This window comes from Myotis myotis, unplaced genomic scaffold, assembly GCF_014108235.1.
Source record: "Myotis myotis isolate mMyoMyo1 unplaced genomic scaffold, mMyoMyo1.p scaffold_m19_p_3, whole genome shotgun sequence".
Classification (NCBI taxonomy): domain Eukaryota; kingdom Metazoa; phylum Chordata; class Mammalia; order Chiroptera; family Vespertilionidae; genus Myotis; species Myotis myotis.
In genome coordinates, this window is record NW_023416335.1 from 159,463,745 (window position 1) to 159,479,064 (window position 15,320).

At 37.0% G+C, this 15,320-nt stretch overlaps 1 protein-coding gene across 1 annotated transcript; it reads right to left on the bottom strand.

Moving 5' to 3' along the window:
- Nucleotides 1-5,346: 5,346 nt before the first annotated feature.
- Nucleotides 5,347-6,345, bottom strand: LOC118649969 (olfactory receptor 9K2). Its single transcript, XM_036297592.1, has one exon. It carries the CDS (start codon nt 6,286-6,288, stop codon nt 5,347-5,349), a length of 942 nt encoding a protein of 313 aa, XP_036153485.1. The 5' UTR covers nt 6,289-6,345.
- Between the last annotated feature and the right edge of the window lie 8,975 nt (nt 6,346-15,320).

The window sequence follows — 15,320 nt, forward strand, 5'->3', positions numbered from 1 at the left end:
AGGCAGGTAGAGAGATTTATTGTATATACCTTGACCCCACACATGCAAAGCTTCCCACATTATAAACATCCTCCACCAGATTATACTTGCTAATATTGATGAGCCTGATTGATACATTATCATCACTCAAAATCCATAGTTTGCTTCAATGTTCACACTTGGAATTGTATATTCTATAGATTTAAATAATTGCATAATGACATGTATCCATGATTATGGTATTATATGGAGCATTTTCTTTTTTAAAAAAATTGTCTTTATAGTTGAAAGTATTACAGATGTCCCCCTTTTTTTTCCATTGACCCCCACATCCATCCCTTCCAGGCCTTCACTACACTATTGTCTGTTTCCACGGGCAATGCATTTATGCATGTAAGTTCCCTGGTTAATCTTTCCCCACTCACCCACCCACCCCAGCATTCCCTCTGAGATTCATCAGTCTGTTTTTATGCCTCTATATCTCTGGACCTATTTTGTTCATAGATTTCCCATATGAGTGAGATCATGTGATACTTATCTTTCTCAGACTGGCTTATTTCACCTAGCTTAGTACTCTCCAGGTCCATCCATGCTATCTCAAATGGTAAGAGATCCTTCATTTTTAGAGCTGCATAGTATTTCCATGGTGTAAATATACTTATACCATACACAAGAATAAACTCAAAATGGATAAAAGACTTAAATGTAAGTTGTGAAACCATGAAAATCATAGAAGAAACCATAGGCAGCAAAATCTCAGACATCCTTTATAGTAATGTGTTTACTGCTACATTTCCTAGGGCAAGAGAAACTAAGGAGAAAATAAACAAACGGGACTACATCAAAATAAAAATCTTCTGCACAGCAAAAGAAATCATCAACAAAATGAAAATGGAGCCCACTGCATGGAAGAACATATTTGCCAATGATACATCTGATAAGGGGTTAATTTCTAAAATATATAAGGAACTCATACAACTTAACAAAAGGAAGACAAACAATACAATTTAAAAAATGGGCTAAATAGACACTTCTCCAAAGTGGACATACAGAAGGCCAAGGGACATATGAAAAAAATGCTCAAAATCACTAATCATCAGAGAGATGCAAATTAAAACAATGAGATATCACTTCATACCTGTTAGAATAGCTATCATCAACAAATCAACAAATGACAAGTGCTGGTGAGGATATAGGGAAAAGGGAACCCTAGTATATTCTGATGGGAATTCAGACTGGTGCAGCCACTGTGGGAAACAGTATGGAGATTCCTCAAAAAATTAAATATGGAACTGCCATTTGACCCAGTGATCCCACTTCTAGAAATATATCCAAAGAAACCTGAAACATCGATCAGAAAGAATATATGCACCCTGTGTTCATAGCAGTGCAATTTACAATAGCTAAGGTCTGGAACAGCCCAAGTGTCCATCTGTAGATGAGTGGATTAAAAACAATACAGTCTTTTCACTGCACTAAAAATCTTCTGTGTTTTTCCTATTTAACTCTTCCTACGCCCTACAATCCCTAGTGACTATTCCGGAATGGTCATATAGTTGGACTCATACAATAGGTAGTTTTTCCAGTTGTACACTTTCACTTAGTAATATGCATTTAAGTTTCCACCACATCTTTTTACAGCTTGATAGCTCTTTTTTAGTGCTGAATAATATTCCATTGTCTAGATATACTAGGTTTATTTATTCACTTACTGAAGAAAATCTTGGTTATTCCAAATTTTGATAATTGTGAATAAGGCTGCTTTAAACACCTCTGTGAAGGTTTTTGTGGGGACACAAACCTTGGGTAAATGTAAAGCAGCATATTTGCTGAATCATATAGTTACATTATGTTTAGTTTTTGCAAGAAACTGCCAAATTGTCTTCCAAAGTGGCTGTACTATTTTGAATTCCCACCAGCTACATATGAGAGTTCCTGTTGCTCCACATGCTTGTCAGCATTTAATGATGTCAGTGTCCTGGATTTTGGCCATTCTGATAGATGCATAGTGGTATCTCATTGTTGTTTTATTTGCATGCCCTGATGACATATAACATAGAATACTTTTTCATGTGTTTATTTGCCTTCTGCATATCTTCTTTGGTGAGGTGTTTATTGAGGTCTTGGTCTATTTTTTAATCAGGTAGTTTGTTTTCTTATAGTTGAATATTAAGAGTTTCCTTGCATATTTTTATATTCTTTTTCAGATATGTCTTTTGAAAATGTCTATTCTTCTCATTCTTTGACCATGTCTTTCACAGATCAGAAGTTTTTAGTGTTAGTGAAGTCCAACTTACTCATTATGTCTTTCCTGGATTATACCTTTGGTATTGCATCAAAAAGGCATTATCATACCCAACATCATCTAGATTTCTTCTATGTTACCTTCTAGATGTTTTATAGTTTTGTTTTACACTTATGTCTATTATCCTTTTGAGTTAATTTCCTTGAATGGTATAAAGTTTATATCTACTTCACATTTTGTTATGTGGATTCCCAGTTGTGCCAGTACTCTTTGTTGAAAAGACTATCTTTTCTCCATTGTATTATCTTTGCTCCTTTATTAAAGCTCAGTTGACTATATTTATGTGGCTCTATTTCTATCCCCTTTGTTCTGCCTCATTGATCTATTTTTCTATTCTTTCACCAATACCACATGGTCTTACTGTGGCTATATGGTCAGTCATGAAGTTTTGTTATGTCAGTTTTCTGATTCCATTCTTCTCCTTCAGTATTGTATTGATTATTTTAGTTCTTCTGCATATAACATTTAGATTCAATATCTCAACATCCAAAAGAACTTGCTGAGATTTGGATTGGGATTGCATTGAATGTATAGATCAAGTTAGGAAGAACTGACAGCTTGGTATTGAGTCTTTCTCTTCATAAACATAAAATATCTCTCCATTTATATTTAGATCTTCTTAGATAGCTTCCATTAAAGTTTTATAGTTTTCCTCCTGTAGATCTTGTACATACTTGTGAGATTTATACCTGAGTATTTTATTTTTAAGGAGTTCTAATACAAACATACCTGTGTTTTCATTTTAAATTCCACTCACTCATTGCTGGCACACAGAAAGCTATTGACTTTTGTATATTAACCATATATCCTGCAACCTTTCTAAGGAATAATCCCTTATTCGTTTCAGGAGTTTTATTGTCAGTTCAATCAGATTTTCTGCACACACAATTATGTCATCTGTGAACAAAGTCAGTTTTATTTCTTCCTTCCCATTCTGTATACTTTTTTATATTAGTTTGCTAGAACTGCCATAACAAAATACCACAGATTGGATGGCTTAAAAAAACAAATTTATTCTTTCCCAGTTCTGCAAACTGGAGGTCCAAGATGAAGGTGCCCCCAGATTTGGTTTCCTCTGAGGCCTCTCTCCTTGTTTGTTCCCTCTTCACATTGGCATACATCAGTGCACAGTCACCCCTGTGTCTCCCTGTGTGTCACAATCTCCTCTCTCATGAAGATACCAGTCAGATAGTGCTGGAGCCCACCAAGGGCTTTATTTTCATGACCTCTTTGAAGGCCTTTTCTCCAAATATAATCACAAGCTGCAGTACTGGAGGGCTAGGGTTGCAACATAAAAGTTTTGGAAGATATAATTCAACCCAAAACACTTATTTCTTTTTTTGTCTATATTAGTAAGACTTCCAATAGGATGTTGAAAGTTGTGGTGAGTGAGGACATTCTTGCTTGTTCTTAATTTTAGTGAAAAAGCTTCCAGTTTCTCACAATTAAAGATTATATTGCCCTAACCTGTTTGGCTCAGTGGATAGAGCGTTGGCCTGTGGATTGAAAGGTCCCAGGTTTGATTCAGGTCAAGGGCATGTACTTTGGTGGCCAGTACATCCCCAGTAGGGGGGGGGGGGTGCAGGAGGCAGCTGATCAATGTTTCTCTCTCATCGATGTTTCTAACTCTCTATCCCTCTCCCTTCCTCTCTGTAAAAAAAAAAAAAAAACAACCAAACACAATAAAATATATATATTTTAAAAAGATTATCTTAGCTTTTAAAAATATGATCTTGGTGTTTTTTGTAAATGTTTTATCAAGTTGAGGAAATTCCTCCCTATTCCTAGTTTGGTGAGAATTCCATTACTGTTTATCTGTTTGTACCATCACCACACACACCATTCAAGTTAAAAAAGGGTAAGAGACAATCTTTTCAGCATACTCTCCTATTAATCAGTTAATATGTTGTGTGTATTTTACCTGAATTTTTCAATTCAGTCTTTTTTCATTTACACCGACGTACTCTAAGCACACGTCAATAATACAAACCGACCTGGCAGTTTCCCTGACTCAATTTCTATCCCCTTTTACATACATTTTTCACAGAGAAAAGATTTTCCTTGATTACCAACCACCTGCTCTCAGGCACTCCACCTTGCAATGTCTATTATCTTTGGCATACACATTTCTGGGTTTTAATTTGTCTGTCCAAGGATGTAACTCTCACAGTGAATTGTAAGCTCCCTAAAGAATGAGATCATTTATACCTGAGACTATTATAAAACCAGAACATAAACTTAATCAAATAAATAAACCTTCAAAGGCATAGATGAGTAAATTTGGATCACATTCTATTTTGATGACTGGCTTGCTTCTATAACAATATTAAATATTTCTTACAGTAATTAACACAATTATGAAGATATACATCGAAGGAATTATTGCTCAAAAATGTTTGTCAATATTTATCTCTCACTTTAGTTCTTTATATTAGAATTCAGCAACTAGCAGTGCCTCAGAGCACTCCACAATACCTGCCACAGTCAATATACAGTTTTATAAGTTAATGTATATAGTGAAGATTACTTATTACCCAATTCTTCTTATTACTCTTTCCTCTCAATATAACAGATATAAATACTTGATTCAAAGTGAAATTTCAATGATCACTTAACACAGTAAAGAAACTAGTTATAAAATTGAGAAATATTTTATTTAAAAAAATAAATTAGGCATTATTGTCAATTATCAATATAAGTGGAGAAGCAATTCCAAAGACAAACACCAGACAAAATATTGTTTAAACATTATAATAAAATATAAAGAGTGTAAAGCAGCATGCCATAAAAATAAATAGAAATCAATTCTGTGAAATAAAACATTATTTGAAATCAGTGGGATGGTTCATCCTGAAGAATGCTTCTCTAACATCCTGTAATGAGGGTGTTCAAAATAAACAATGTCTCAGAGGAAAAGGAAAAAGTAATAATGGGAAGCGTAATCTCTGTTGAAAATGCTACTGATAACACTTTTAAGATGTTTAGAAGAATAACTTTTCTTAATGGCCATAAGGAGCATGCAAGAAATAGCCACAGCACCTTTGGTGGAAGAGAAATAATAATCAAAGAACAGTATTTTTCTTCTCTAGGATTTTTTTTAGAGCTTCTTTGACATCTTTGTTTCTCAGAGAGTAAATCAAAGGATTCAACATGGGGGTGACTAGGGTGTAACATAAGGAGGCCACTTTACTCAACTCAGGAAATCTGTCAGGAGTGAGATACATAAAAAAGACAGCACCATACAGTACACTCACAACTCCTAAGTGAGAGCTGCAAGTAGAAAAGGCTTTCTTACGTCCCTCAGTGGAGTGTATCTTTAGAACTGTGGACACAATATACATATAAGAAACGATAATAACTATGACAGTAGGCAAGATAATGATGCTGGATAAGAAAAAAGAAATCATTTTATAGATAAAGAGATCAGAACAAGATATTCTCTGAAGTGGACGAGCATCACAGTAAAAGTGGTCAATGACCCGAGAAGAACAAAAGGATAAAGTAAGTGTCATGCTGGTCTGAAGAACTGAGGTGAAGCAGCCACAAAAATAGGAACCAGCCACCAACTGAGTGCAGAAACGTGTTGACATCTGGACAGAGTACAGGAGTGGGTTGCAGATGGCAATGAAGCGGTCATAAGCCATGGCTGCCAGGAGAAATCCTTCAGTCACAATGAAGAGGGCAAAGAGAAAGAGCTGGGTCATGCAACCTGCAAAGGAAATGGACTTGCTCTCAGACCAGAAGTTGATCATGGCCTTGGGTGCAATAACAGATGAGTAGAAGAGATCAATGAAGGAGAGGTTGCCTAGGAAGAAATACATTGGTGTGTTCAACCGGGGATCAGTCATAATAATGGCCATCATCCCAACATTTCCTATAAGGACCATGGCATATACAAACAGAAATAGCAGGAAGAGGAGAATGTGGAGTTCTGGGCGGACCTTGAAGCCTATGAGAATGAAGTCAGTCACTTCTGTGTGGTTGCTTGTTCCCTTGTCACCCATGGCAGAAACCTGCTGAGAGGCACAAGGCAAAATAAATAAATGAACCCTTGGCTTTGATCCTAGATACAAATAATCTGTTTAAGTATTAGGATTCACAAAGCTAAAGTCATTATTCATTTTAACCTTATAAAGTTATGATGACTTACCTTTAAGACAATTCCAACTGATAATTAATCAAATGGTTAATTTTATGTTTTAATTCCTATAAGAAGTGGGATTAGATCTTTTCCTGTGAGGCTAATGTAATGTCATTCCACCTAAATGTCTTTCACATTTGCAACTATCACTTCTCTGTATATTTACGACTCATGATTTATGTATTAGTTCTATGTCATGAAGCACTGATTGGAAGAGAGAACAAATCCTATATAATAAAAGCCTACTATGCTAAGTGTCCGGTAGTCAGGTCATCTGTTCAACCAATTAAAGCATAATAAGCTTATGATATGCTAAGGTTGCTCAACCACTCACTATGATGTGCACTGACCACCAGGGGGCAGACGCTCTGACTGGTAGGTTAGCTTGCTACTGGGGTCTGGCCAATTGGGACTGAGTGAGATGGGCCAGACACACCCTGGAGCCCTCACACAGTCCCTCCCTGGCTGGCCTGCCTCCCATGTCCCTCCCTCACCCTGATCATGCACCAGTGAGGTACCTCGGCCTGGCCTGGGCCCTCTTGCAATCTGGGGCCCTTTGGGGGATGTCAGAGAGCCTGTTTTAGCCTGATCCTGCAGGCCAGACTGAGGGACCCCCCCCCCCCCCCCCCCCCCCCGGTGCATGAATTCGTGCACCGGGCCTCTAAGTAGTTTAATAAATGACATTTGGGAAACAATTTTGATGTTTGGGTTTGGAGATATTAGGTTGCAAAATTTAACTTTGAAGACTTAATTTAGAGTACCAGCAAAGATAAAGTAAGCCACTGAATTTAAAAATTACTTACAAGGTGCAATGAGTTCTTGTGAGTAATGGAAACTTTGGATTCTGATGTAACTTATATTCTCACTAAGATAAAAGTTGTGTACAACCAAACATAAAAATTATTAGCACTCACATGCTAAGATTTTGCTTCCTGATGAGCCTCCGAAGCCTTTTCATAGACACAATTTCCCTGCATTTCCTCAGCCCATGGCTCATAGTTTTTTAAGAGGCCTACAGGTGGTCTAAATAAAAATGAATTATTTAGAAATGAATACTGAACAAAATATACATATAAAGGAATTGTTGGTTGCATGTTTATTTACCCTGAACATAATTTCCATAGCCATCAGTAGTTCATTTACTAGAGAGCTCAACTAAGAATTCGACCTCCTTGTATTAACAATATGCACACACTCTCTCCCCTCAAGCCTTTGTATGCATGATTCTGCTTAGACGATAATAATGATAGCAAACATTTATGTGGCACCACTTATATTCTGGACACTTTTCCTAAATGTTTTTATAATCCATAAAACAGTAACATGAGGTAGGTACTATTATGTTGCCCCAGTTTACAGATAAGGAAACTGAGTACATGGAAATGAAATCTGTTGGAAGCCACCTACTAGGATTGAACTAAGAATTAAGCCTAGAAGCCTGGCTCTGGAATCCACGCTCCTAATCACTGCACGATACCACCTTTGACAACAAGCCCTTCCTGTTCCTTTACTGACTTACTACCATTTCAACTTTAGAGTTCAGTTAAAATTTATTATCTTCAAAATACATTCCTCCACTCTTTCATCTGGGTTAAAATATCTCTGTATACATCATGCTCCCAATTGTAGTAGCTATTATCACCACATTTTAATGTTAAATATTAATAACTCTTCACTTGACAATAACTTCTGTATGATCAAAACTTCAACTTGTCCTTCATATATTGTCAGCATTATGTTCTGCGCCTGACAAATGGCAATTAATCAATGCATATTCATCATGTAGATAAAAGTTGAATGATATTTGAGCATGCAGAATCAGAGAAAAACTTGAAGGCTGTAATACTGCAGTAGTTAGCACAGCTTTAGGTTTAAATAGAGGTTAAGTTCCAGTGCTGCTGCTCTCATTTTCAAACTGGGACCTTAGACAAGTTACTTCATAACTTGCTTATGTTGCTTATATAACTTAATATATTACATACTTAAGTAATTGATATGATTTTTTCAAGTTACTATACCACTGTATCCTCATATAAAAGAGGAATAAAACTAATATAACCCTCAAAGTATATAATGAAATACTGCAAGTAAATCACTTAGCACCATTGGTGACAAAGTACTCAGTATATAATAAAATAATAATGTATCAGTGTTAGCCATTATTATATCTTGTCATGCTCAATCCTACAATGCACACCAAAATAATCAGTGCTAATTAGGTTGAAAATTAACACCATGTATATGAGCTTTTTTGGATAAACCATTCTAAGTTGAGAGAAGGAATCAGGAAAACTATTAAAAGTTTTAAAAGAATAAAGAAATCTGAGAGAAATGTAATATTTTGCCTGGAAAAAAGAGGACTAACAGGAAAATAAGATGGTGACTGATTGTTATACTAGTACTTTTGTTATTCACAAATTCCATCAAAAATTAAACATACAAATAACTGTATTATAAAGGAACAAGATTTTAAATAGATTGTACTTAGAGTTTGATAAGGTATACAATATTTAAGCAGTGAAAAGAGCATGAAGCAGTTGTGAAATATTTTTTGAGAAATAATGTATTTTATTTGTATTCCTTTAATCTTGCCTAGGGACAATATTAAAGGATTTTATCATTTTAATCTTTAAGATTTATTCATATCAAACTCATTCTAATGTTAATAAGTTTATGACTGAAGACATTTATACCTGGAAAAAAGAGTTTTCCCAGAGTCATCAATAAACAAGTAGTCAGTTTGTGACTTATTGTTTGTCAACAACTCATGTTTTAAAATTTACTTTTACCTTATGTTGTATAGTAACTTGTCAGATTCTGTAAGGTGAGGCAACAGAACTCCAATGTTCACCTCTTGTTATTATTTAATTCTAGAAAGGATAGACATAAATCTAATTAATAACTATGTTCTGGCTATAAGTACTAAAAAATCATTACATTAAGATAAAATGAACCACTCCCCCTACAAATTTACAAATGCATATTCATTATCTCAGTGTTAGATTCTTCCCATAGAAAAATTGACTTCTCTTCCTCAATGCTCTACTTAACTGTTCTTTCCTTTAGAGGTTATTCCTTGAAAAATGTTGTAGTCCTTTGCAGAAGAGAGACAAAGTAAATTTTCCAAAAGATGCTCTGTTAAAACTAAAATAAACCCAGAAATTATATTTTAGAGTTATGTAAAGTGAGCCTGAGGAATCAATCTGCAGGATTGCCCCTCTCTTGCATTCTTAGATGCTTGAATGCTTTTAAAGAAGGAAAATAGATTGTATTGAATATGTAAGTAGAGGCCATGAGCCATCTGGATTCTCTAATAATATGTCAAAATAGCAGCGGCAGCTATCTATAATGGCTTTCATATTAGCGTAACAGCGTAACTCTTTCAAATAATTGCAGCATTGAGGTTTCCCTCACCTTCTGGGAGGATATCCTCCTAGGAGACAGGACGCATAAGTAAGTTATTAAAATATCTAGGCTCCAGAGCCAAGTTCCGTGAGGACTATAGCTGCTCTAGAGTAAAAAAAAAAAAGAAAAGAAGAGAAAAGAAAAGAGAAAAAAAGAAAAGGAAAGAAAATAAAAGAAAAGAAACTAAGGGGGGAAAAATAGGCCAAAGCAGTCAAAATGCATATAAGAGTTTCTTTCCTTGCTGCGTGAATCCTTTTAGGTGGGGGGAGTCCAAAAGGATCTTTCTATCATAATTTTTTCATTGAAAAAGCAGCATTTGAATTTACCATGACAAAAGGTTTGATAAGCAAATAAAAATAGTTATGAAAGGAGATATTATCCCTCATAATATAATTTATAGGGAGAGTTTTGTTCCTACTTATAAAGTTCACTTCATTTTCACCCAGAAACTCTCCATAGTTATTCATTTTATTATTATTGTTATTATTATTATTATTGATTTCAGAGAGGAAGGGAGAGGGAGAGAGAGAGAGGGGGAAACATCAATGATGAGAGAGAATCATTGATTGGCTGCTTCCTGCGTGCCCCCTACTGGGGATTGAGCCCGCAACCCAGGCATGTGCCTTTGACCAGAACTGAACCTGGGACCCTTCAGTCTGCAGGCCAACACTCTATCCACTGAGCCAAACCAGCTAGGGCTCTCCATAGTTATTTTTTTAATAATAATTGATAATAAGTAGACTAGCATGACCATGATAGGGGGGCAAAGTCCAACAAATGCCCTCTAATTCATTAAGTTGACAAGAAAAATTTTTTTCCAGATGTCCTAAATGAAATTACAGTAGGCCAGAGGATGAGAGGAAGAGACTGGAAGTTAATCTGTGAGCAACCATAGGCAGAAACCAAGAATATACTGCTCATACTCCTGAATGTATGTTGAAACTCTGAATCAACTTTCAGGCAACTATTTCAGCAATTATCTTAAAAAAAAAAAAAAATAGCCCACCAGCCACAGGCCACTGCATTCTGCTTACTCATGAGCCTTCCAGACTATTCCCACAATCAATCCAGATGTAAAAAGTACTTTTTTCTTAGAGACTATTCACCTATCCCAGCACTTTCCCTGCTTCACCTCTTTTTCCCCATTTCCCATATCTATAGCCAATGGAAATTCCTTTAAAAAACTTACCTCTTTCTTGCCCAAACTCATTGGAAGCAGGAGGAGGAGGAGGAGGAGGAAGATGAACCCCAGGACTGTTCCTGGTGGTTTAGACTACATGACCCAGGGCCTGGTCCTTTATCTAGCACGTGTCTCTTTCAGGAAAACTTTTGGTTTTTAAGCTTTTTGTTTAACAAACTAAAGTAAAGGGTAAATAATTGTTGATTAGATTTAAAGTTAGGTTCACTTTTTTTTTTTAATTTATTTTTATTGTTGAAAGTATTACAGATGTCCCTTTTCCCCTCATTGACTCTTTTCACTCTACAACCACCCCACCCTTTGGTTCACTTTTTAATTGCTTGAAAGTTGTTTATCCCAGTGCTATGTATTAAATTAATAATTTCTCAGCACTCACTGTATACAATAAAAATAGGTTTAAACAAATGCTCTATATCGGTATAAAAATAATCAATTTGTACTTGACAAAAATTAAATCATCAAGCAATGCATCTGGAAATTATGTCCATTAAGAATATTTTCATTATCAGTGTCCTTTAAAGAACAACCATAAATTGGACTAGTATGCTTCAGGAGTCCATTCGCAGCTGCTCATAGTATATGCAGTATCATCTATAAACCTGGATCAATTTATTTATTTTTCTCAAAAATTATAAATAAGGAATTTGCCACATGATCATAAATGTAGGCTGAAAAAAAGTGCCAATGCTGTCACTTAATGGCATAATGTTCCTCTGTAACCCCCAACTGCAGGGCTGATGAATTAGACACCCTTAGGATATTAGTCACTTAATTTCCATAAAGAATACAGTCTTCACCAGGGCCCAAGATAGGAGCTGTTTCTCAAAAGAACTTGAATAAGACTTGCTTTTCTCTAAATCCTTAGATTGCCACCACTCTGGCTTTCCAATCAGAGTTTGCCACAGTTTCCACAAAACATCTATATTCCAAAAGAACCCAGAACGGATGTGAGGGCGATCTGGCTGCGACATCTGTCACCCCATTGATCGCCAGGGTTGATTAGGCTGATCTGGCTGGCTAGGCGGGTGTCCCCCTCCTCCCTCACCGATCCATGTGCGTCCCTCCTGAAGCTGCGTGCTTGGTTGAAGAGGACGACCTTCCTCCCCGAGGAGAGGACCGGTCTTCGGTCAAGGGTATACGAGTAGCTGCGCTCCCCTGCTAGAACCTCCAAACAAGAACCCAGAACAACATCAAGTATTCTTCTTCATAAGTTCCTAGTGACAATGCTGCTTATTTAAAAGTCTGAATCAGGTAAAGAACAGTGAGATTTTATGGGTGCATACAAGTGGATGTATATACACTTAAGAAGCATTATATATCGCCTCCAAAATTAAATAAAATAAAATAAAATAAAGGATTTAACTATTCCTACTAAGGGTGTGAATGGTCCAGAAAATTTTCTTTCACTTTGGAAGGAATAAATAAACATGATCCAGCTCACTGGATCACAGAGTTGCATATTCCTAAATTTTCATATGCTATATCTCATATTCCCTTCCACTTATGTGACTTACCAAGGAATATAGAGCACGAACTATGGTAAAACAAGGAAAAATTATAGCCAATATTAATAATTAATATAAATTCACAAATCCTAACAAAATATAAGGGGAAAAAAACACAGTAGTGAATAACAATGTTGGTCAAAGAGTGCAATAAAATGGCAATATATACATATCTATCAACAACTGAATCTAAAAATCAAAAGAAACAAATAAGAAATCTAATGAACAAACTAACCCGATGAATAAAATAAAACCAGAGGCATGGAAACATGGAACAGACTGACAAATCTCAAAAAGAAGGGGGAGTGGGGGCAGGAAGAGATTAACCAAAGATCTTACATGCATCACTATGGACAGGGACAATAGATGGTGAGGCGGGAACTGGGTGAAGGTGGACAGAGAGTCTTTCTCAAGAGGAAAGGCTTCACTGGTGCCCAGGCCCTGTTTGCTTTTTATTCAATTTTAGAACAGACATCTTGCCCTTAGTCAGGCAGGCAATCTGGTAGCAGACAGACTATCTTAAAGGTCAGTAAATATTAGTAAAGATTTACTTTGAGACTATTAGGTCAGAAAATTGCTTGAGCCACCATTGTCTCGACAGAACAATCGGTGCATAACTTTAGCCCTTGCCAAAGTTCAAGGTCCATCAGCCTTCTGGGTTCCTTGTTTGCACTTTCCTGATAGTGTAGACAATGGATAACTTCCAGCATCTCAGCAATAAATATTTTTTTTTTAAAAAAAACATATATGTATATATATATATATATATATATATATATATATATAGAGAGAGAGAGAGAGAGAGAGAGAGAGAGAGAGAGAGAGAGAGAGAGAGAATTGGACCCATAACACAATCTTTAAATATATATATATATATATATATATATATATATATATATATATATATATTTCTTTATTGATTTCAGAGAGGAAGGAAGAGGGAGAGAGATATAGCAACATCAATTATGAGAGAGAATCATTGATCAGCTTCCTCCTGCATGCCCCTTACTGGGAATTGAGCCTGCAACCCAGGTATGTGCCCTTGACCAGAATTGAACCTGAGACCCTTCAGTCCACAGGCTGATGCTCTATCCACTGAGCCAAACTGGCTAGGGCCATAACACAATCTTACTGATATCTTACTTATATATATATCAGTAAGATTGTGTTATGGGTCCAATTGTCTCTCCAAAAAGAAATTATCTCTTCAAGTCCTATCTCCCAATATCTGGGAATCTGACCTTACTAGGAGAAAAGGTCATTGCTAATGTAATTATTTAAGATGAGGTCATTCTGAAGTAGGGTGGGCCCTTAATTCAATATTATTGGTAGCTTTATAAAAAAAGATAAAAATACACTTGGAAACACATATGCACAGATGAAAGATGACATGAAGACACACAGGGAGAATGCCATGTGATGACAGAGATCATATCTATGGTGCCATAAGTCAAGGAATGCCAAAGATTGCTAGAAATACCAGAAGCTAAGAGAAAGGTATGAACAAACCCTGCCAATACCTTGATTTCCAACTTCTAGCCTTCAGAAATGTGAAACAATAAATTTCTATTATTTAGAGGATGGTGGCCAGCAATTCGGCAGTGAGGAAGAGAGTGTGAGTGGTGAAGGAGCAAAAGGGGAGTGTGTGGAGGTGTGTGGTGTGTGGTGTGTGGTGTGTGGTGTGATTGTGTGTGTGTGAGTGTTTGTGTGAGTGAAAGACAGTTAGACCCTGCAGAATGTTCTTCCAAATGGAGAGGCCCTGCTACCACTGAAATTACCTCTGGAGCATATGACTCTGACAGAAACCACGCCATCTTGAAGGGAAGAGTTGCTGTGACTAGGAGCCCAGCCTCGCCACCACCCACACTGGCCTCAGATGCCACCCCAGACCCTACAGGCACTCTGGCCAAAGACCTGCTACCTCAGCTGCAGATCCCCAGACACCAGGACTCCAGCCACCCCAGATGCAGGCTCCTATGGGTCTCGAACTGCACCACCCCACACCGGCCAACCTCTCAGCCTCACTCCAGCCCTACACATCACACAGATGAGCCTTCTACTGCATTCTCCCACCCGCCAAGCCTGAGGCATAAGCCCTGGACCCAGCATGTCCCACTAAGACCATGGCATCAGCCCTGGCCCTGTGTGTCTTGCAGGTGAGCCTCTAACTGCATTCTCTGCCCATCAAGCCCATGGTGTGGGTCCCGGGCCCGGCACATCCCACTTGCGAGCCAAGGACTGCACTCTCTGCCCGCCAAGCCTGCAGTATCAGCCCTGAACCTGCATGTCCTGCCAGCGAGCCTCAGACCAGTGATAACAGGAATGGGGAGACACAGAAACAACCCCCAAAGGAAAGGAAAAGAGGAAGCACCAGAAAGGAAACTAAATGAAAGAGAGGCATGCAATATGTCAGAAAAAGAATTCAAAGTAATGGTCATACAGTTCATAAACTGGATGGCTGAGAAAATCAACATTTATGTAAGAATTAAGAAGAAATCAAGCATTATGTAGCTACAATTAAAAACATTATGGAAGGTTTCAACAGTAGACTAGAAAAAGCAGAGAAACAATTTAGTGAGTTAGAAGATATGGCAGATAACACCCAATCTGAACAGCATTAGAGAAAAAAAATTAGAAAGCATGAGAGCCAAAGGGAGCTTTCAGACAACATGAAACAAAGTAACACACATATAATAGGAGTGCCAGAATGACAAAAAGTGGAGCAAGGATTAGAAAACCTACTTGAAGAAATAATGACAGAAAACTTCCCTGATGTGGAGAAGGAAA

Coding starts and splice junctions, on each gene's coding strand:
- LOC118649969 (XM_036297592.1), bottom strand. CDS start 6,288: ATGGGTGACAAGGGAACAAGCAACCACACAGAAGTGACTGACTTCATT.